At 42.0% G+C, this 25,065-nt stretch overlaps 1 protein-coding gene across 4 annotated transcripts in view; it reads right to left on the bottom strand.

Moving 5' to 3' along the window:
• LOC133612775 (transcriptional enhancer factor TEF-3-like) overlaps window positions 1–25,065 on the bottom strand; it is an 84,472-nt gene that overhangs the window by 42,986 nt on the left and 16,421 nt on the right. For 3 of the 4 annotated variants that reach the window (XM_072913880.1, XM_072913879.1, XM_072913878.1), the window contains exon 2: window positions 16,790–17,105. In XM_072913880.1, coding sequence (XP_072769981.1) covers window positions 16,790–16,796 — 7 coding nt within the window. In that variant the 5' untranslated portion in view covers window positions 16,797–17,105. Of the gene's footprint in view, window positions 1–16,789; window positions 17,106–25,065 lie in introns of those variants that run through there. The other variant, XM_072913881.1, reaches the window with a different exon arrangement.

Below are 25,065 nucleotides of genomic sequence, written 5' to 3' on the forward strand. Positions count from 1 at the left end.
GTCAAGTAAGCTTCATCAGTCCGCAGTATAGATGTACTACACAGAGACAACTAGTCAAGTTCTCTCACAGTATAGATGTACTACACAGTGACAACTAGTCAAGTTCTCTCGCAGTATAGATGTACTACACAGTGACAACTAGTCAAGTTCTCTGGCGGTATAGATGTACTACACAGTGACAACTAGTCAAGTTCTCTCGCAGTATAGATGTACTACACAGTGACAACTAGTCAAGTTCTCTCACAGTATAGATGTACTACACAGTAACAACTAGTCAAGTTCTCTCGCAGTATAGATGTACTACACAGTGACAACTAGTCAAGTTCTCTGGCAGTATAGATGTACTACACAGTGACAACTAGTCAAGTTCTCTCGCAGTATAGATGTACTACATAGTGACAACTAGTCAAGTTCTCTTGCAGTATACACAGTGACAACTAGTCAAGTTCTCTGGCAGTATAGATGTACTACACAGTGACAACTAGTCAAGTTCTCTGGCAGTATAGATGTACTACACAGTGACAACTAGTCAAGTTCTCTGGCAGTATAGATGTACTACACAGTGACAACTAGTCAAGTTCTCTCGCAGTATAGATGTACTACATAGTGACAACTAGTCAAGTTCTCTTGCAGTATACACAGTGACAACTAGTCAAGTTCTCTGGCAGTATAGATGTACTACACAGTGACAACTAGTCAAGTTCTCTGGCAGTATAGATGTACTACACAGTGACAACTAGTCAAGTTCTCTCGCAGTATAGATGTACTACATAGTGACAACTAGTCAAGTTCTCTTGCAGTATACACAGTGACAACTAGTCAAGTTCTCTGGCAGTATAGATGTACTACACAGTGACAACTAGTCAAGTTCTCTGGCAGTATAGATGTACTACACAGTGACAACTAGTCAAGTTCTCTGGCAGTATAGATGTACTACACAGTGACAACTAGTCAAGTTCTCTCGCAGTATAGATGTACTACATAGTGACAACTAGTCAAGTTCTCTTGCAGTATACACAGTGACAACTAGTCAAGTTCTCTCGCAGTATAGATGTACTACATAGTGACAACTAGTCAAGTTCTCTTGCAGTATACACAGTAACAACTAGTCAAGTTCTCTGGCAGTATAGATGTACTACACAGTGACAACTAGTCAAGTTCCCTGGCAGTATAGATGTACTACACAGTGACAACTAGTCTTCATATATGGCAACATAAGTGAGTCTAGCATGGTGGTGTGATCATGGTCCCAAGTTGCTTCCAGGAACTAGCAAGTTCATTAAGCAGAAACATGACTTATATACCGTGGCATTCCGGAGCAAGGCATTAAAACATTTCTGAAAGACGTGGGAGTTGTTTACTTCTTTTTCCTACTACATAAAGTTACATTTTCCTATTTCATTTGCACATCACTGACTGTGTTTGCGTTAGAAAAACAAAAAGGTCACACTTGGGCTGGCGGAATGTCTTATTTGGGTGATAATGTAATGTTGTCTGAAAGGACTTGTTAACCATCAACTCAAACTGACTTGAGTACAAGAGACAATCTTAAGAAAGCAGGACTTAATATGGATCAAGTATACATTTGTCAAGTGTGTCCGAGACAACTTTGGGTTATCTGAGTAGATTTGTTATCAAGAAGTTACCAATGCCACACTATTTGAAGGTGTGGTAATCAACCAAAAGGGGAATATTTTCTACTACAGAAGTACCTCAACTTGAGAGTATTTTGAGCCGTCTCTCAGCTTTTTGTTGTGCTTTACTTTGCAAACATACATTTGACTTCCTTATTTGAGCCTCCTCACCACAAGTGCGTGTAGTAAATGTGAAAGGAAGCTCATACAGTACATCAGCACCAAAACATGCAGTTTTCCTCACCAGCAATAGCTTATTGCTAAAGATCAACACATTTGTTTTCCAACCATTGAACAGAGAAAGTGAGTGAGAAGGACAGAGCCGAGAAGACGGAGTGGATGATATTCATTCAAATGGAAAACTAATCAATATCATGCAGCGACTTGGTGAGGCAGTTCAAGTGTCGGCACAATATATCATCTGTGAATATTGTTTTTCATACAATATTTCTTATGTAAAAATAAATGTATATTTTTGAAAAGACAAGTTACATGATCAAATTGTGGTAATTAGTTAGGGAGATTAAATTCATTTCAATTCATTTCAATGGGCAATGCTAAACTGAGATTCAAGTCTTTTCAGTTGGGCATCATCGGCCGGTATAGCTCGATTGGTAGAGTGGCCGTGCCAGCAACTTGAGAGTTCCCGGTTCGATCCCCGCTTCCGCCATCCTAGTCACTGCCGTTGTGTCCTTGGGCAAGACACTTTACCCACCTGCTCCCAGTGCCACCCACACTGCTTTAAATGTAACTTTCACTATGTAAAGCGCTTTGAGTCACTAGAGAAAAGTGCTATATAAATATAATTCACTTCACTTCACTTCAGTTATGAGCTTGTTTGTAAAACCAATTGAGCTCATAAGTTGAGGTGCAATTGTACTTACAATTTGACTTTTCTTCTCAGTGCTTACTTTACAGCTGGCAGTATTGTACTTCTTAAAGGATTTGATAGATCTTGTATAAGTTCACTTGACTTACTTTAACCTGCTCAGTGGTTAGAGTGTCCGCCCTTAGACTGGTAGGTCGAGAGTTCAAACCGAGTCATACCAAAGACTATAAAAGGGGACCCATTACCTCCCTGCTTGGCACTCAGCATCAAGGGTTGGAATTGGGGGTTAAATCACCAAAATTGATTCCTGGGCGCGGCCACCGCTGCAGCTCACTGCTCCCCTCACCTCCCAGGGGGTGAGGGTGATGGGTCAAATGCAGAGGGTAATTTCACCACACCTAGTGTGTGTGTGTGTGACTATCATTGCTACTTTAACTTTAACTTTTAACTTTAACATACAATTACATATCTCATCCTATCTTTGTATAGTATTGTATTACGTCTTGGCGGTGTCCAGAAACTTGAGGGTTCCTGGTACGAACCCAGCTTCCGCCATCCGAGTCACTGCTGTCATGTCCTTGGCTCCTTGCACCAGCACTTCACCCACTTGCTCCCAGTGCCACCCACACCAGCACTTTACCCACTTGCTCCCAGTGCCACCCACACCAGTCTATGAATGTTTAGAGACCATTACCGCAAATTGGCAGCCACGTTTCCGTCAGTCTACCCCAAGGCAGCCGTGGCTACAAATGTAGTTTAGCGCCACCAACGTGTGACTGTGGACTGAATTGATTACGGGTCCTCAGTGTTACTTGCTTTGAGTCACTAGAAAAAAGCTAAATAAAACTAATTTAACTAAATAAAATCCATGATTTATTATTATTTTCTGGAAATTAGGATTGGCTGAAATGGTCCAACAGTTGAGTGCTGACAGACAAGCTGTGAAGTTGTATTTTGTTCTTTTCAGTATCGTATATAATGCATTGGAATCATGACTTGTGGCCATACATAAAAAGTATTATAATCTATAAATCCACATTAAAGCTCCTTGCAAACTTGTTTTGTTTTTCTACAAACGACTTTAAAGTTTGTCTGGATTGGCAGACCGGGGTGGTGGTTCCTCTCTTTAAGAAGGGGAACCGGAGGGTGTGTTCTAACTATCGTGGGATCACACTCCTCAGCCTTCCCGGTAAGGTCTATTCAGGTGTACTGGAGAGGAGGCTATGCCGGATAGTCCAACCTCGGATTCAGGAGGAACAGTGTGGTTTTCGTCCTGGTCGTGGAACTGTGGACCAGTTCTATACTCTGGGCAGGGTCCTTGAGGGTGCATGGGAGTTTGCCCAACCAGTCTACATGTGTTTTGTGGACTTGGAGAAGGCATTCGACCGTGTCCCTCGGGAAGTCCTGTGGGGAGTGCTCAGAGAGTATGGGGTAACGGACTGTCTGATTGTGGCGGTCCGCTCCCTGTATGATCAGTGTCAGAGCTTGGTCCGCATTGCCGGCAGTAAGTTGGACACGTTTCCAGTGAGGGTTGGACTCCGCCAAGGCTGCCCTTTGTCACCGATTCTGTTCTGAACTTTTATGGACAGAATTTCTAGGCGCAGTCAAGGCGTTGAGGGGATCTGATTTGGTGGCTGCAGGATTAGGTCTCTGCTTTTTGCAGATGATGTGGTCCTGATGGCTTCATCTGGCCAGGATCTTCAGCTCTCACTGGATCGGTTCGCAGCCGAGTGTGAAGCGACTGGGATGAGAATCAGCACCTCCAAGTCCGAGTCCATGGTTCTCGCCCGGAAAAGGGTGGAGTGCCATCTCCGGGTTGGGGAGGAGACCCTGCCCCAAGTGGAGGAGTTCAAGTACCTCGGAGTCTTGTTCACGAGTGAGGGAAGAGTGGATCGTGAGATCGACAGGCGGATCGGTGCGGCGTCTTCAGTAATGCGGACGCTCTATCGATCCGTTGTGGTGAAGAAGGAGCTGAGCCGGAAGGCAAAGCTCTCAATTTACCGGTCGATCTACGTTCCCATCCTCACCTATGGTCATGAGCTTTGGGTTATGACCGAAAGGACAAGATCACGGGTACAAGCGGCCGAAATGAGTTTCCTCCGCCGGGTGGCGGGGCTCTCCCTTAGAGATAGGGTGAGAAGCTCTGCCATCCGGGGGGAGCTCAAAGTAAAGCCGCTGCTCCTCCACATCGAGAGGAGCCAGATGAGGTGGTTCGGACATCTGGTCAGGATGCCACCCGAACGCCTCCCTAGGGAGGTGTTTAGGGCACGTCCGACCGGTAGGAGGCCGCGGGGAAGACCCAGGACACGTTGGGAAGACTATGTCTCCCGGCTGACCTGGGAACGCCTCGGGGTTCCACAGGAAGAGCTGGACGAAGTGGCTGGGGAGAGGGAAGTCTGGGCTTCCATGCTTAGGCTGCTGCCCCCGCGACCCGACCTCGGATAAGTGGAAGAAGATGGATGGATGGATGGATGGATGGACTTTAAAGTTGACATTTAAATGTTATTACTTTGAATACACTTGCTTTATGAGTATATTTTTGAGGAATACTATACTTATTTTACTACTATTTCCCTCTGCTAATGTATATATTGTGTCTTTTTAACAAAATACAATAATAGAGCATTATTTGTTAATTATAATTGAATTACACTTTTACTTTACTTTAAAGGCCCAAGCTGATATTTATAATTTACTTGTGAAAACGGCAACTTCTGAGCAAGTCCTACTTATATACTATTGAGAGAGACCATATCAATGTCAGAGGACAAGCAAAAGATAGTGTCTGCCAGTGAATCTGTCACTCGACTGCCAACCTTTACACCCCAGTGAGGACTTCTCTACTGACCTTTGCATCACATTTTTCATGACAATCCATTGAGAGCAATAAAACATATTTATATGGCCGCACCAAAAACAACAATGGGACGTCAGGTTGCGCGAGCGAGGCTTAGCGGGCCAACGTTTGGGTGTGTGCGTGTTCTTTGTTCTGAATCGGTGTGAAAATCCCGTCAGCATTTAGGGAAGCTTTACTGACTTCATTGACTGCAGCAGCTATTGAAGTCCTCCCACATCACAACTCTCACAGACAGGGAGTGGAACCAAAGCAAACAGCTGCAGCAAACAGGATGTCATACCAAAATATAAGCCTCCTAAATGATCAAACCATTCATTTCCAATGGCCGGAACACTTTAGTAGCATGTCAAGCAGGGAGATAATTCCATTTCCAATGCCACATTCCTCTCCTGTAGCTCTGTACTACCAGTTAGCGCTGTAACAAAACACAATGGTGCCTCGCTTTTCCATAGGATTACATTTTGGATGAAAATGTTGGCCAAAATGTTTTTGTGCAGGGCTTGAAAGTGGAGACATTGCATTGTGGGTCCTGCAAAGCTTATTTACCTTTTGTTTTCTTCTCAAACAAGTTTAAAACATGGCACAAAGTCTGTGGTGATGTTTGTCATTGCCAGCGTGAAAGCAAAGCCAAGGAAGTCAAGTTATGAAGGTAATAAAGAAATAGCCTGGAAATCAAGCATGATTTATGATTTTGACGCTGCTGCATGTTGGTGTGTTCACACTGCTAACTTGAAATCAAAGCCTGTTTAACTCTGTTGCACACATACAATGGGGAAGGGATTCATATAGCCCCATTCCTGGGTAGATCGGGAGGAAGACGGGTTGTTTATCATTTTGCGATGCAGTCTGCTGGAAATGATGGAAAGCACCACTCTACGTAGCAACTGACGCTGCGGTCGAAGTTGAAATTGCCACAAAACACATTTTAAGATATTCAACACTCTACTGCCATCTGGCGGCTAAATTGGATAGTGTGCCACCCCCCCCCAACCGAATTTGTCACGTTTCATGTGTCAGGTAAAGCGTGATGAATGGGGCCGTATGAATCCCTTTCCTACTGTAGCATTTAGTAGGATGTTAGTGATGACTTAGCTAAGCTAGCTGCGGGTTACAAACAACGTATTGAGAAGGCTTGAAATATTTCCCACAATGAATGCAGAGTGTATTTCAGACTTGAAATAGATTTAGTTTGAAAGACTTTTCTCCAGGAGACAACACACAGTGACAAGTCCTATTGACAGTCTTCTTCCTGATGTTTCATTCCGAGGTCTTGCACACACCCAAAGTTGGTTTGTCTGTGAGTTTTTACCATAAAAACTGACTGCGTTGACGAGCGAGATACATTCAGCATCTTGCTCCAATCTTCTCTAATGGACCTGTTCACATGGATCAATTCCACCAGTTGAACTTATGTTTAATATGGCCTGCCTTTGGAACTGGCTCCAGTTTGTTTAGGTACAGTTCCTTGATTTTTTGTCTTTGGTACGATCTGTTGATGTCTCTCACACTACTTCTGGTTAAGTACAGCCATGTTAACTTTGTCCAGCAACAATGGCTACCCAGCCCCCACAATGCATTGCAAAATCACATGCCCTTTAGAGCCCTATACCGTATCGGTTATTGTACGTCTAAACATTGCATCCAACAAACTAGTCTATTTTCCCGCGTATCACTCCACAGATTTGAGTGTCCAAACAAACAATCCAACGTGTCAGAGAGAAAACCTTTCCTTCAAAAAGGCCTTTTAGGACATTTTTATGTGGCCTTTTCTTGTTTTATCTTGTGGTTCTGTCTCTTTGAACTTATCTGCCTAAATGCTGTAACCCTTTGATGTTTCTCTGGAATGTTAAGTGCATTACAAAAAAGAAGTATTATTTTTGGTAGGCAAAATTAAAGGGGAACATTATCACAATTTCAGAAGGGTTAAAACCATTAAAAATCAGTTCCCAGTGGCTTATTTTATTTTTCAAAGTTTTTTTCAAAATTTTACCCATCACGCAATATCCCTAAAAAAAGCTTCAAAGTGCCTGATTTTAACCATCGTTATATACACTCGTCCATTTTCCTGTGACGTCACATAGTGATGCCAATACAAACAAACATGGCGGATAGAACAGCAAGCTATAGCGACATTAGCTCGGATTCAGACTCGGATTTCAGCGGCTTAAGCGAAATTGAAGAAGAAACTGAAGCTATTGAGCCATATCGGTTTGAACCGTATGCAAGCAAAACTGACGAAAACGACACGACAGCCAGCGACACGGGAGAAAGCGAGGACGAATTCGGCGATCGCCTTCTAACCAACGATTGGTATGTTTGTTTTTAAGTGTTGTAATGTTTTTAAGCTAAATTATTGGTAAACACAGTTTATGTATAATAATTTACGTAAAACCGCGAGTAATGAATAAAGTTTTCATCAATTAATATATTCTGTAGACATACCCTCATCCGCTCTCTTTTCCTGAAAGCTGATCTGTCCAGTTTTGGAGTTGATGTCAGCAGGCCAGGGAAGCTAGGGTCGATATTCTTCTCTTGATCATCTTCGGTGGCATAAGGGACGGTGTGAGCCAAGACATCCAGGGGGTTTAGCTCGCTCGTCTGCGGGAACAAACTGCCGCCATTACGTGCCATGCTAGCGAGGTCCTTTGTCCCTGAATTGCTCACACACTCCGGCAGATTCAATGGGGGTCTGGCGGCAGATTTCTTTGACTTTATGGTTGGAAATGCATCTGCTTTGAGTGTCGCAGGATATCCACACATTCTTGCCATCTCTGTCGTAGCATAGCTTTCGTGGGTAAAGTGTGCGGAACAAACCTCCAATTTCTTGCCACTTTGGCATCTTTGGGCCACTGGTGCAACTTGAATCCGTCCCTGTTGGTGTTGTTACACCCTCCGACAACACACCGACGAGGCATGATGTCTCCAAGGTACGGAAAACAGTCGAAAAAACGGAAAATAACAGAGCTGATTTGACTCGGTGTTTGAGAAAATGGGGGATTGCTTCCCGATGTGACGTCATCGTTCCGAGAGCGAATAATAGAAAGGCGTTTAATTCGACAAAATTCACCCATTTAGAGTTCAGAAATCGGTTAAAAAAATATATGGTCTTTTTTCTGCAACATGAAGGTATATATTGACGCTTACATAGGTCTGCTGATAATGTTCCCCTTTAAATACATTATTATTATTAAATACAAGAAATAAAGTATTAAAGTTGCTCTCTCTTCCTCCATCTTTTAATGAATTGGATTTTCATTATTTCTTATAGGAAAAAATGTTTTGGGTTTTCATACGATTCACTCTTCCTCTGACCTTTTGGAAGAGAATACTAAGGAAGACCCGAGTACTGTTGTACTTGTACCTTTTACAACAAGTTGCTTTTGTCCATGCTGCCTGCATGGGGCCTGCAGTCACACATGGTGAGAGCCACACAAGACAGGAAAGGTTTTCCTTGGCATGTCAAAGGACCACAACATCCTCCACACCGTCCCTAATAAGCCCAGGGATATGCCTGGTGAGTAATGAGCTCAAGGGTCCTGAGGAAATGTGGCAAATACACGTGGAATACATTCCATTTAATGAAAGAATGGGTAGAAGGCGCACATTCCTTGAGTGCTGCTGCCGGGAGACTCAATGTCAGATTGTGTGCTGAAGAATGCTATTCATTCCACAGTGGGGAATCCAAGCTAACATTTTAGGTATGTCGCATTCAAACAGCAGACATGTTATTTTGTTTTGTCTGTGGCTCCATTTTTAGCTGGTGCAAGGACAAACTATAAGTAACCTTTTTGTAAGAAACAAGCTCATTGCCTTGTCCACATTTGATTTGGCCTTCTGAGCCACAACAACACTGAGGAGCTGCTAAGTGGCTTTGCATTGATCCTGAAGGCTGCCCAATGACGTGACTTGTTGGCTACTGGTGACCTTAGGGGGGTGGCTCTCCATGCACAGAGCTACAAGACATGGTGGTGAAGTTGGACCATGCACAGCTTCAATATTCTCTTTCTTTCTGGCTTGAGCCAGCTGGAGCTTCATTTAGAAGCAATATGCTTTGGCCACAAGTATACAAATGTGGGCTTTGTACCGAGGATGTCGTTGTGGCTTGTGCAGCCCTTTGAGACACTTGTGATTTAGGGCTATATAAATAAAGATTGATTGATTGATTGATTGATGTTCTCCCTCCCCACTGAAGGGAAATTTGCTTGGAATGCATGGGGAAAAAATATTAATCCACACAAAAGGTGACAAAATATAGTGTTTGTCAACAATTTTAAATAATTAACACTATTGAATATTGGCAGTAACATTTAGCCTTGATGTTGGAATTTAGCTATTTTTTAGTAAGCCACGTCATTGTGTGCTATGGCTTTAATTAGGACTGGGCAATATATGGAATATACTGGATATATCACGGGTTTGTCTCTGTGCGATGTAGGAAATGACTATATGGTGAGTACTCGAGTATACGTTCTCACGCAGTTGCTTTTAGCTGCAGGCATTACACTACAGGCTCGTCTCACTCCTTCTTGTCTCTCCTTCTCACAGAGACAGAAAACAAGTGCACCTTCTTACATACGTCACATACTGTCGCGCGTGCAACGTCATACGCCCTCGCGTAAATAAAGAAATACAATCATGTGTGCTTACGGACTGTATCCCTGCAGACTGCATTGATATATATTGATATATAGTGTATATATTGTGTTTTTATGTTGATTTAATAATAAAAAAATAAAAAAATAAAAAATATATATATATTTTTTTTTTTTTCCTTGTGCGGCCCGGTACCAATCGGTCCACGGCCCGGTGGTTGGGGACCACTGCCCTAGCTCATAACATTACATCTTTCCCCCTATAAAGAAATAATGTTAACTCAATAAAGTGTATTTCTTTTTTTAGCTTTAACTTTTCATTTTTTAGCATTGTAACCACATTTGCAAACAACTTTTCTCTTCATAGAATTTTCTTTCAATAAAGAAATAAAGTGCAACAATGTCAAAGCATCATAACAAACAGTTATGTTCCAATAGCAGCAGAAGTGCACTTTTTGGAGAGCTGTATTATTTTCAGTTTTGTGCCCATGGGACTGATTTTATTCAACACTATATTATTATTTATACACCTATAGTGATCACAGAGACAGGTTGTTTTTGTGTTAATGTATATATTTGTTTTTCTTAAAAATCCCACTTAATATACTTTGGGTAACCACAGTCAATATTTATTTATTTTATTTTATTTTTTTAGGGGGGGTAACAGTCAATATTTATTTATTTATTAGATTAAAATGTTTTCTTATATAATAAAAGTGAGCTTTTGTTAAACCAAATATTGTGTGTTTTTTTCCACATACAACAACCTATCTGGACTCCATAAGAGAATCGATAAGGAATCGGTTCGATAAGAGGATTCGATAATAGGCTCGAACTCGATCATTTCTTATCAAACATCATCCCTACATATGACAATATGTCATATGACATATGATTCATACTTACTATATTGTGCAACCATATTCTCTTTCATTGAAAAGTCAATTTTGCAAAAAAAAAGGTAGGTTATTTGTCTTTAATCAAACTGAATGGAGAAGGTGGATGTCTGTAAAAGAAAACAAGTGTTGCAGGGGACAGGTGTGACAGGGTTCTGCTGGGGGGGGCCGAGGCCACCACTGTCCACCTTGGTGTTTATTTGTCCACCCCCTCCCCTCTAGGCACTCAAAGGGTAAACGTCTATTCTGGTTTAGGGTTACAGCTGATCTGCCTTGAACCCCCGGGCTCCCAAGTGCACATGCCATTCCTGGCAAGCCAGTGCCCACCCGCAGGGAGCTAGGGCCACTTTTTTTCTTTGTTTCACCCACCTTTGCCCACGCAAACCCTCAATCACATGACACAGAACGAGCAATCTGACCCCCAATCATGTGTCCATCAGAGGACAGTCATGTCTGCAGAAGGTGGCTAACAGTTCGAGTCAGGGTGACGACACATCCATCTTCTTCCAGATAGGGTTAGATAGTACTTTAACACAAGGTGATGACACATCCATCTTCTTCCAGATAGATAGATAGTACTTTATCCATCCATCCAAGACACCAAAGCTGCCAAAGCCATTTGTTAGCCAACATCTCTCAGCCATCTATTGAGGCACCTGGTCATCGCTCAAGATTACTCTTATTCTATTTTACAGCTAAACTGTGGGGGTATAGACCATAATAAGGCTAAGGTACACAGTCGAGAATAAATTGGGACACAAAAAAGGGTGGCCCCTATGGGGTGTGGTCAAAAGTCATGCTAGCATACAGGTGACACAGATATCCTGAAAATTGTATTATCATTCAACAAATGCTCATTTATACTTTCTTGCTAAATTCCACCATTGCCCTTGCAAAGACCATTGGCTTAATGTTTTACTTTTTTTCCATCAATCTTTCTCAAAATTTACAATCAGTTGCTCGTCAGTTTTTAAATGAAAGTGGGGTGGTAATTGTTCATTTTTGCGACAGCTAGTGGTCACGATAATTCACTAATGTATATAAGACAGATATTGCCCTCCAAAATAGTCTCTCTCTTTTTGATGAAATAGCATTAGAGGAATTATGATGGCGTGTAAGTGAGATAAAACAAACAACATGTTTACTTGACCCACTTCCTGGGAAACCTATTAAAGAACTGTTAGTATTATTAGGTCCATCAGTGCTAAATATTATAAACATATCACTTTCCTCTGGCACTGTTCCCCTAGCAGTCAAGAAAGTGGTTATTCATGCTCTGCTCAAAAGACCTAACCTCCATCCTGACCTCATGGTAAACTACCGACCGGTGTCACACCTTCCCTTTATTTCCAAAATCCTCGAAAAGATTGTCGCACAGCAGCTAAATGAACACTTAGTGTCTAACAATCTCTGTGAACCTTTTCAATCCGGTTTCAGGGCAGCCCTCGCAAAAATAACTAATGATCTACTGCTAACGATGGATGTCATCTATGTTGCTGCTTCTTCATCTTAGCGCTGCTTTCCATAGCGTCCATCATAATATTTTATTAGAGCGTATCAAAACACGTATTGGTATGTCAGACTTAGCCTTGTCGTGGTTGAACTCTTATCTTACTGACAGGATGCAATGCGTCTCCCATAACAATGTGACCTCGGACTATGTTAAGGTAACGTGCGGAGTTCCTCAGGGTTCGGTTCTTGGCCCTGCACTCTTTAGTATTTACATGTTGCTGCTAGGTGACATCATACGTGTTAGCTTTCACTGTTATGATGATGACGTGTCTTAATGGAATTAAATAATCACCTGGAGGCGTGTCTTAATGACATTAAATAATCATCTGGAGGCGTGACTTAATGAAATTAAACAATCACCTGGAGGCGTGTCTTAATGAAATTAAACAATGGATGTCTGCTAACTTTAAATGTAAATGGCTAACTTTTTGCAACTCAACGCTAAGAAAACGGAAACGCTGATTATCGGTCCTGCTAGACACCGACATTTATTTAATAACATCTGCAGTCCCCTCCAAGGTTTCTCATTGTGTCCATTGGATTGACTTTTTTCTTGCCCTGATGTGGGAACTGATGTCGTTGTGGCTTGTGCAGCCCTTTGAGACACTCGTGACGCAATAAGTTGAATGAGGCGTACGGGATACTTTTTTAAAACGCTTCTACCTCGGAGACATTGGATCTAAGTAATATGCAACTAGAATTATTTGATACTACAAATGGCGTGTTTTAGACTATCAATCAAAGTTTACTTATACAGCCCTTAATCACAAGTGTCTCAAAGGGCTGCACAAACCACAACGACATCATTGGCTCAGATCCCACATCAGGGCAAGGAAAAGACTCGAGCCAATGTGAACAATGAGAAACCTTGGAAGGTGCAATGGATGCTGAGTGGATTCAGTCCAGTTCATAGTACAATATTCTTCAATTATGCATGTCTAGCTTGTGTGCTAGCTCCTTGTAGCCTATAGCCCACCATGTTTACCTTTTGTCAATGAATTCACTCGAGGACATTTGGATGGTAACTGTCTGTCGAGCTTTGCACAAGTAAACAAGACTGCTTGTATCTGAGCCTCATATCGCTGAGGGGAAATGCTAGCAGATATAATCCAATATTTGTTTTACTGCTGATATTGCTGATCATACCAATATCCAATATCGGATCGGGACACCCCTAGTAAGAAGTGCAATATGCTTTACTTTGCATGCCTCAAATAACTAGCATCAGTTTTGATATAAGAATGGAAGTTTGCATGAAAAAAACTATCTGTCAGTTAGGGCTGGGCGATATAAGGAATATACTGGATATATCGCGGGTTTGTCTCTGTGCGATATAGAAAACGACTATATGGTGATATTGGAGTATACGTTCTCACACAGTTGCTTTTAGCTGCAGGCATTACACTACACTCACTCTTTCCTGTCTCTGCTTCTCACAGAGACATAAAACAAGCGCACCTTCTTACATACGTCACATACTGTCACGTGTGCAACGTCATACGCCCTCGCCCAGCAGAGAGGTAGTGGCATGGGTAACATTAGCTGTGATGCTAACAGCTAACGGTGTGGTTTGAGTGGTAATACGAGAGAAAAAAGGTGCTAATCTGGTAACAAATGGAGGAATAATTAATTCCCAAGAAAAACAGCAGGGGCTCCATCGTCTGACGGTGGTTTGGCTTCAAGCGGGAATATGTCTTTACATGTCAACATCTCCGTTCGCTGTCACACCAACTAAATGCCGAAGCAACTATTTCCACATCAACACCGTAGGACATACACCATTTGATATACAGCTCATTTTTATGTGACACTTATTGAAATATCTTGTGTGACATCATGCACAAAAGTGCACTTTATTTGTTTTAAACTATTGTAGGGGCGTTCTGTACAAAAAGTGCACTTTAATTGAGTGTTGTTTTGATATGTCATCTTAGTGACATCATGCACAAAAGTGCACTAATAGCTTGTTTTAAAATGTCTCTGACAATCTTGCACTTTCTGTTTGGAAATGACATGAATGTTTGTGCCACTGCTTAATAACTCTTTAATAAATACACTTTTACTTGTGATTTCCCTCTCTGCATGAAAGTTTAAAAGTAGCATATATTAATGAAGAAGAATGTTTTCATGTAGACACGTAGAATCATCATACTGCTGTCATTATATGCATCAAGTGTTCATTCAAGGCGAAGGCCAAATATCCACATATATATGGTGTATCGCTGTATGGCCTAAAAATATTGAGATATTAAAAAAAGGTCATATCGCCCAGCCCTACTGTCAGTATTGTTTTGGCCTACTTGCAGCATATCAGAGCAAGTGGAAGTGACATCAGAGCAAGTGGAAGTGACATCAGAGCAAGTGGAAGTGACAGCTGTGCAAGAAACAGAAGTTGACAGAAAAAATGTCCTTCTTAAAAAGAGTAAACAAAAATGTATTACAAGTTATTTTTGCTTGTAATGAGCAAAGAAATCAGCCAATGGAACCAGTTAAAGGGGAAGATTATCAGCAGACCTATGTAAGCGTCAATATATACCTTGATGTTGCAGAAAAAAGACCATATATTTTTTTAACCGATTTCCGAACTCTAAATGGGTGAATTTTGGCAAATTAAACGCCTTTCTATTATTCGCTCTCGGAGCGATGACGTCACAACGTGGCGTCACATCGGGAAGCAATCCGCCATTTTCTCAAACACTGAGTCAAATCAGCTCTGTTATTTTCCGTTTTTTTCGACTGTTTTCCGTACCTTGGAGACATCATGCCTCGTCGGTGTGTTGTCGGAGGGTGTAACAACACCAACAGGGACGGATTCAAGTTGCACCAGTGGCCCAAAGATGCCAAAGTGGCAAGAAATTGGAGGTTTGTTCCGCACACTTTACCCACGAAAGCTATGCTACGACAGAGATGGCAAGAATGTGTGGATATCCTGCGACACTCAAAGCAGATGCATTTCCAACCATAAAGTCAAAGAAATCTGCCGCCAGACCCCCATTGAATCTGCCGGAGTGTGTGAGCAATTCAGGGACAAAGGTCCTCGGTAGCACGGCAAGCAATGGCGGCAGTTTGTTCCCGCAGACCAGCGAGCTAAACCCCCTGGATGTCTTGGCTCACACCGTCCCTTATGCCGCCGAAGATGATCAAGAGAAGAATATCGACCCTAGCTTCCCTGGCCTGCTGACATCAACTCCAAAACTGGACAGATCAGCTTTCAGGAAAAGAGAGCGGATGAGGGTATGTCTACAGAATATATTAATTGATGAAAACTGGGCTGTCTGAACTCTCAAAGTGCATGTTGTTGCCAAATGTATTTCATATGCTGTAAACCTAGTTCATAGTTGTTAGTTTCCTTTAATGCCAAACAAACACATACCAATCGTTGGTTAGAAGGCGATCGCCAAATTCGTCCTCGCTTTCTCCCGTGTCGCTGGCTGTCGTGTCGTTTTCATGGGTTTCGCTTGCATACGGTTCAAACCGATATGGCTCAATAGCTTCAGTTTCTTCTTCAATTTGGTTTTCGCTACCTGCCTCCACACTACAACCATCCGTTTCAATACATGCGTAATCTGTTGAATCGCTTAAGCCGCTGAAATCCGAGTCTGAATCCGAGCTAATGTCGCTATAGCTTGCTTTTCTATTTGTTTGTGTTGGCTTCACTGTGTGACGTCACAGGAAAATGGACGGGTGTATATAACGATGGTTAAAATCAGGCACTTTGAAGCTTTTTTTAGGGATATTGCGTGATGGGTAACATTTTGAAAAAAACTTCGAAAAATAAAATAAGCCACTGGGAACTGATTTTTAATGGTTTTAACCCTTCTGAAATTGTGATAATGTTCCCCTTTAAAATTGTCTTGGTAAGATTTCTTGAACCAAGACATTATATTTAAGTGTCTCTGCCCGCGACTCGCTCGTGAAAAGTTCGGCAAAGTAACAAAAATTAAGAGGAAATAAATATGATTACATAGCCAAATGTCCTGTTGTGTGAATGGGCAATATGAGCCCATCAACACGGGAAAAGACAACTGGGGGAAAAAATGCACTTCAAGGTGTTCAATATTTATTTAACTTAAATGTTTGCTCACGGAAATGAGAGTCCATTCTATTTTTTTGTTTATTTAAAATAACTAAATGTTATTTACCTTCCAATTACAGTACAATGGTAAACAATTCTACAGTAATGAGAAATTGTATAACATGTATATCCTTTTAAATGGTTATTTGCCTCATCATATATTATGATTACATTAGTGCTTAATTTAGTCAAAAAGTAATGCTGACAACAATATTGTTCATCGGCAACAATTTGTAGGACAATCTACCGTCCAGCAAAAAGTGTTGAGTGTGTGTGACGTATAAATGGAAATAATTGAAGAGCGTCTTTTTATGTTGTGATCAAGTTTTGTGCAACTCATTGAAGTTGATGAACAATGAAATAGAGGAAAGTGAGAGAGGTGGGCGGGGCGTACCGTACATCTTGCCCTCGTCAGAGAGGATGATTTTCCTGCGGCCACAGGGCGGGTAAATGGCCAGGGCCTCCTGGAAGCTCTGCTCAATGTCGGGGCTCCACACGCCTTCCGCATCGTTCTCTAAGGGTTTGTCTAGCCCGTCCCCCAGCTCCTCGCTCCCACCCCTGGGGGAGGGGGCCGGCACCCACTCCGTAGACGTGGTGGGAAGACGGGAAGGGAACCACAGAGCAAGGATGGATGCTCGAGGGTTTCAGGGTAGCAGGCTGGAGGTTGTGCTCCTTCTTGTAGGGAATCCACCAGTGTGTTGATGTTAGCCCTAGAAAACAAGGAAATAGTAATACATTCAATTCTTATCTGCAAGAACAATTCACACTTTCCTGGAGGAAACGTCTTTTAAAAAGCTTACAAAAAAAAACTATTTTTTTTCATTTTGATTCATTTTTTAAATCTATTTTATAACGTGCATATTGTATTTGTTTAAATCAATTCACTCCTTAATCACTAAAAACAATGTCATTAATATTTTTGTTTTATTTTGCATGTATGTTATGTATTTTAAGTTGTTTGTTTCAAATGTGCTATTTTGTATTTGTTGTAATTGTGCAATCAATTTACACATTACTAATAAAACTATATTTGAATACTTCAATCAATTACTTCACTGTCATTGTCAAAATAACAGCAGTTATACATACTACAAAATGTTCAACTTTACTTATATTTACACTTCAGTACAGTATTAATATTTGTAACTTAGCTCACAAAATTGTTCAGAATGTCAATTCTAGTCATGTAACTTATTTGTGTTGCCAGGTGTGCATAACTGCTCCATAGGCCAATGAAACCATTGTTGTCATGCACCGAGTGAAAGGGAAGTCGTGATGAATGAGTATTGTGTATTGTGTGACATACGTTTGTATAAGGGCTGGACAATTCATCACATTTTGATTATGGCTTCTCACGATCATGATAATGATTAAAACAGTAATAACAATGGAATGCAAAAAACCTTGGCTTGTAACGGTGAAACAGAAGAGTGAGCGTATGAGTGGAGAAAAGACCACGTCTACTAGAAGTTGGGGATCGTACCATGGTTGCTCTTTTGTAATTGAAAAATTGAAATGTGAGTCAAATGTGACCAAATTGAACATTAGTTTGAAAAAATTCCAAAACACGTCCTGATCTCAACAAGGCAAGAGGGCCACTTTGAAACAGACCATACTATGAAGTTCAAGTTAAAGTACCAATGATAGAATATGGAATATGGAATATGGAACCCTGCCATCAGGGAGAAGACTCCGGGTCCCACTATGCAAATCTAACCGCCTTAAATTATCATTTGTCCCAGCCACCATTAAGCTGACCAACAATGTGCAATAGAATTTTAATACATAGGTTAGCACTTTTTTAGCACATAGCACTTTAGCACATAGCACTTTAGAACTAAGCACTTTAGCACACAGCACTTTATCCATGAGCTCTAGTGCAATGCACATTGGTACTTTATCTTTATCTCCATACTGTAGATTTTATGCCTACATCAAAGTGCCACCTATGTCTATCAAGCTCCATGTTCTGATGTTTAAATGTTAGTTGTATGGTTGTGGTTGTGTCTGTGCTTGTGTTTTTGTTCTGTTGTTTTTGGGTATGTTAAGAAAGCAATGATGCACTGTGCCCAAGACAAATTTCCCCGCGGGGACAATAAAGTTGAACCTTGAACCTTGAATCCTAGTCACACACACACTAGATGTGGTGAAATTTGTCCTTTGCATTTGACCCATCACCCTTGTTCACCCCCTGGGAGGTGAGGGGAGAAGTGAGCAGCAGCGGTGGCCGCGCCCGGGAATCATTTTCGGTGATTTAACCCCCAATTCCAAGCCTTGATGCTGAGTGCCAAGCAGGGAGGTAATGGCTCCCATTTTTATAGTCTTTGGTATGACTCGGCCGGGGTTTGAACTCACAACCTACCCATCTCAGGGCGGACGCTCTAACCACTAGGCCACTGAGTAGGTTAGCGCAAGCTCAAGCTAGCAAGACATTTCATCTGCTTGTGTTGTTGTGAACGACATCATGGTTGTAAGAGCAATATATAAACAGGACAGCAGTCGCAACTTGAGAGGATCTCTTTCTTTCCCCAACAGCCTCAAGTCATCTGCACACTTCCCCTTTTCACAATAACAGCACGGTGCGCTTCATCCAGTCTAACTGCGCTAACAAAATAAGAGTTTTGAAAAAGTACCTTACACAAGCATAATGTACTTAAAGAAGCAGTAGAGTGGAATATAGCTCTACATTGAAGCTATTATCATATATATCTGATTTGTGACATCAAAAGACTTCCAAAGTTTGCAAATAAATACTAGATATGATCAAAATACTAGATATGATCAAAATAGGATCAATCTGACGGAGATTACTGAGCCATTTTGAGAGATAATGAGGAAGCCAGTCACGTGATTGTGTGACTAGCAACCAAAGATCAACAACAATGCTAGTCAAGCAGACTTTGTGAGAGCCAACAACAACTACTTTGGAAAAATGATGATCCAGGACCTTATATTTTTTTGAGCCCGAACACAAAGAGGATGAGCAATACGTTTTAGAAGCCAAGTGATGGATGCAGCTTCATTGTGACACTGCAGCATTGCTAGCTGCTAAACATGCTAACTCACTTTAACAAACACTTACTGTAATATTTCCACTCTGGCTGGGATGCCGACCGACATCACTGGTTCACATCATTTTGTTGATTGCAATCCTCGCGAAGGGTTAAAAAAAGTTCCTGCAGGAAGCGTCTTGTGGGGTCTACTTGGTCATCTCGGGGGATGTGAAAGTGGACCAGCCTGTCAGACCATGGCCACATTTGTCTACTGGCAGGTGACAGGTGCATGAATTACAGAGGTACATTTACTCCGTTACATCTACTTGACTAACTTTTGGGATAAATTGTACTTCTAAGAGTAGTTTTAATGCAACATACTTTTACTTTTACTTGAGTATATTTATAGAGAAGAAACGCTACTTTTACTCCGCTCCATTTATCTACATTCAGCTCGCTACTCGCTATCCATCTGTTAATGCACGCTTTGTTTGTTTTGCTTTGTCAGACAGACCTTCAAAGTAGGATCTATCGCATGCCTGCGTTTCACCAATCAAATACACTCACTGGTGACGTTTGACTCCGTTTCACCAATCAAATACAGTCACTGGTGACGTTTGACTCCGTTTCACCAATCAAATACAGTCACTGGTGACGTTTGACTCTGTTTCACCAATCAAATGCAGTCACTGGTGACGTTTGACTCTGTTTCACCAATCAAATACAGTCACTGGTGACGTTTGACTCTGTTTCACCAATCAAATGCAGTCACTGGTGACGTTTGACTCTGTTTCACCAATCAAATACAGTCACTGCTGACGTTTGACTCCATTTCACCAATCAAATACAATCACTGGTGACCTTTGACTCCGTTTCACCCATCAAATGTAGTCACTGGTGACGTTTGACTCCATTTCACCAATCAAATACAGTCACTGGTGACGTTTGACTCCGTTTCACCAATCAAATGCAGTCACTGGTGACGTTTGACTCCATTTCACCAATCAAATGCAGTCACTGGTGACGTTTGACTCCGTTTCACCAATCAAATACAGTCACTGGTGACGTTTGACTCCGTTTCACCAATCAAATACAGTCACTGGTGACGTTTGACTCCGTTTCACCAATCAAATACAATCACTGGTGACGTTTGACTCCGTTTCACCAATCAAATACAGTCACTGGTGACGTTTGACTCCGTTTCACCAATCAAATACAGTCACTGGTGACGTTTGACTCCGTTTCACCAATCAAATACAGTCACTGGTGACGTTTGACTCCGTTTCACCAATCAAATACAGTCACTGGTGACGTTTGACTCCATTTCACCAATCAAATGTAGTCACTGGTGACGTTTGACTCCGTTTCACCAATCAAACAGAGCCAGGCAGTCACATGATTAACTGCACATAAAGTTTCAGCGGCAAACAACAACAAGCTTAAGCTTACATGAACTCAACATCAAATTTGAGGAAGCACATGGCGGTAAGTAACGTTAGTAGATATTTTGTCTGTCACCGTAGGCTGATGTTAGCTTCCCTGCTATGAATCACTGTCAAATGTACATCGTGTGGGGACATTTATTAACGCACTGCAGCCTCATAGACACACACACACACACACACACACACACACACACACACACACACACACACACACACACACACACACACACACACGCACACACACACACACACACGCATGCATAGAAACACCAATCAGTGTGTTCTAGGTCTGCAACTAACAATTAATTTGATAATCGATTAATCTGTCGATTATTACTTTGATTAATCGATTAGTAATCGGATAAAAGAGACAAACTACATTTCTATCCTTTCCAGTATTTAATTGAAAAAAACCAGCATACTGGCACCATACTTATTTTGATTATTGTTTCGCAGCTGTTTGTACATGTTGCAGTTTATAAATAAAGGTTTATAAAAAATAAAAAAAATTGTTTTTTTAAATTACAAAACAAAAAAAACAAAAACATTTGCCTTTGCACATGCGCATAGGATAGATTCAACGAATCGATGACTAAATTAATCGCCAACTATTTTTATAATCGATTAGGCAGCACGGTGGTAGAGGGGTTAGTGCATGTGCCTCACAATACGAAGGTCCTGAGTAGTTGTGAGTTCAATCCCGGGCTCGGGATCTTTCTTTGTGGAGTTTGCATGTTCAGAATCAGAATCAGAATCAGCTTTATTGTCATTACGCAAGGTAACGAGATTGAGGCCATTCCATACAGTGCGATGTGTGCATGCTAGAAAAACAATGTGCAAATATATAAAAATATAAAAAATGTAGAAGTGCAATGAATATGGTGTGAAATGAATATATACATGAAAAAAACAAAACAAAAACAGGGTGGTTGGTGGAATGGGTTATTGCACCGAAGAGAAGGCAGTTATGAGGGACAATGGGGCAGTCCGTTCAGGATGGTTATGGCCCTGGGGAAGAAGCTGTTCTTTAGCCTGTTTGTTTTGGTTTTAATGCACCTGTAGCGCTTCCCAGAGGGCAGCAGGTGGAACAGGTCAGAGCCAGGGTGGGTGCTGTCCTTGATGATGGCACTGGCTCTGTTGAGGCAGCGGGAGGTGTAGATGTCCGTCAGAGAGGGGAGAGGGCGGCCGATGATCTTCTGAGCCGTCTTGACCACTCTTTGCAGCCTCTCCCTGTCTGCTGCAGTGCAGCTGCCGTACCATACCGTAATACAGTAGGTCAGCAGGCTCTCGATGGACGAGCGGTAGAAGGTCAGCAGCAGGTCAGGCTTCAGGTTGTACTTCCCGAGGACTCTAAGGAAGTGTAGCCGCTGCTGAGCCTTCTTGATGATTGATGTGGTGTTGACTGTCCAGGAGAAGTCATTAGAGATGTGGACTCCAAGGTACTGCGTGGGTTCTACTCTGGCTTCCTCCCACCTCCAAAGACATGCACCTGGGGATAGGCCCCTCCCACCTCCAAAGACATGCACCTGGGGATAGGCCCCTCCCACCTCCAAAGACATGCACCTGGGGATAGGTTGATTAGCAACACTAAATGGTCCCTAGTGTGTGAATGTTGTCTATCTGTGTTGGCCCTGTGATGAGGTGGTGACTTGTCCAGGGTGTACACAGCCTTCCGCCCGAATGCAGCTGAGATAGGCTCCAGCACCCCCCGCGACCCCAAAAGGGACAAGTGGTAGAAAATGGATGGATGGATGGATGTTACTCATTTATACCAGTTTGTCATCTAGATGTTACTTAAAGTTGCATTTGGGTGGTGCAATACATTAAATAATTGTGTTTCAATATCAATCAAAATAATTGTGTTTCAATATCAATCAAAATAATGGTTGATTTGTATTTGTGCTATAATGGTGCAGCCTTAATAAAACACAGTAAAGTGAGTAAAGTAGCCATTGGAAGGGTTAGCTCCTTCCAACATGTCACAGCAGCTGCTCAAAGCAACAGTGATTAGGTTAGTGCAGGCGCTAGAACAAATAAAAGCGTGGAGATGAAGAAGAGGAGCAGGGTGAAGGAGGGCTTGCTGGGGGGCTCCAAAGTCAATAGATGAGGAGCCACATTAGAGAGGATCATCATCCAGACACACATTCATGCCAAAAGGACCACGGCAAGATATTAGGGCTCCAGGGGGAGACTTTTTTTACTGGCTGAGATCTTCACGACAACTAAATTGTTAGGAAGGAATTTGTATCAATGTTGATCACATTTGCTGCCTATGAATGTCTCTAATTAGCTCGGCATTCCTCAATGACTGCACATCAGCCTGATGCAGACTTGACTGAGGGACGGACTGAAATCCTCTTTGATATTCAGGGTGTGCATTATGTAGCAACATCAGATACACCACTGAAATCATCTTTGATATTTAAAGGGGAACATTATCAGCAGACCTATGTAAGTGTCAATATATACCTTGATGTTGCAGAAAAAAGACCATATATTTTTTTAACCGATTTCCGAACTCTAAATGGGTGAATTTTGGCGAATTAAACGCCTTTCTAATATTCGCTCTCGGAGGGATGACGTCACATCAGGAAGCATTCCGCCATTTTCTCAAACATCGAGTCAAATCAGCTCTGTTATTTTCCGTTTTTTTCGACTGTTTTCCGTACCTTGGAGACATCATGTCTCGTCGGTGTGTTGTCGGAGGGTGTAACAACACCAACAGGGACGGATTCAAGTTGCACCAGTGGCCCAAAGATGCCAAAGTGGCAAGAAATTGGACGTTTGTTCCGCACACTTTACCCACGAAAGCTATGCTACGACAGAGATGGCAAGAATGTGTGGATATCCTGCGACACTCAAAGCAGATGCATTTCCAACCATAAAGTCAAAGAAATCTGCCGCCAGACCCCCATTGAATCTGCCGGAGTGTGTGAGCAATTCAGGGACAAAGGACCTCGCTAGCACGGCAAGCAATAGCGGCAGTTTGTTCCCGCAGACGAGCGAGCTAAACCCCCTGGAAGTCTTGGCTCACACCGTCCCGAAGATGATCAAGAGAAGAATATCGACCCTAGCTTCCCTGGCCTGCTGACATGAGGGTATGTCTACAGAATATACTAATTGATGAAAACTGGGCTGTCTGCACTCTCAAAGTGCATGTTGTTGCCAAATGTATTTCATATGCTGTAAACCTAGTTCATAGTTGTTAGTTTCCTTTAATGCCAAACAAACACATACCAATCGTTGGTTAGAAGGCCATCGCCGAATTCGTCCTCGCTTTCTCCCGTGTCGCTGGCTGTCGTGTGGTTTTCGTCGGTTTCGCTTGCATACGGTTCAAACCGATATGGCTCAATAGCTTCAGTTTCTTCTTCAATTTGGTTTTGGCTACCTGCCTCCACACTACAACCATCCGTTTCAATACATGCGTAATCTGTTGAATCGCTTAAGCCGCTGAAATCCGAGTCTGAATCCGAGCTAATGTCGCTATAGCTTGCTGTTCTATGCGCCATGTTTGTTTGTGTTGGCTTCACTATGTGACGTCACAGGAAAATGGACGGGTGTATATAACGATGGTTAAAATCAGGCACTTTGAAGCTTTTTTTAGGGATATTGCGTGATGGGTAAAATTTTGAAAAAAACTTCGAAAAATATAATAAGCCACTGGGAACTGATTTTTAATGGTTTTAACCCTTCTGAAATTGTGATAATGTTCCCCTTTAAGGTGTACAGTTTGTAGCAACATCAGCTACATCACTGAAATCCCCTTTGATATTTAAGGTGTGCAGTTTTTAGCAACATCAGCTTCATGTCCTGACCAGCAAAATGGAAGTGAGCTGATACGGAAGCACTTGCTGAAGAAGGAAGTTATGTGTGGGTACAATCAGAGCTTTGTTGTTGTGGACATTTCCTGCTCGCTCAGACCTCCGGTATGTCCATTTAGGGCAAGAACAGGCCAGTGACGTCACTTTTAATACGTGTTAGGTGGGAAGTTCTCAAAGGAAGGGGTTTAAAACAGGATTGGTTTCACTGGGTGAGAGGTAAAAGTAGTCCAGGGACTCAATCAAGTGTGTTCCACAACTTGTCCATACACAAATACAAACATGCAGGCTTAGTTCAGTCTCTTCAAAATCAACTGAGCTTAGTCTTCCCATAGTGGACCACAAAGTAAACGAGCAGTATAACAACCAAGTGTGCTAAAATGCATCTCGATAGAGAACATTCTCTTCTCTCAT

This window comes from Nerophis lumbriciformis, linkage group LG10, assembly GCF_033978685.3.
Source record: "Nerophis lumbriciformis linkage group LG10, RoL_Nlum_v2.1, whole genome shotgun sequence".
NCBI classification, from domain to species: Eukaryota; Metazoa; Chordata; class Actinopteri; order Syngnathiformes; family Syngnathidae; genus Nerophis; species Nerophis lumbriciformis.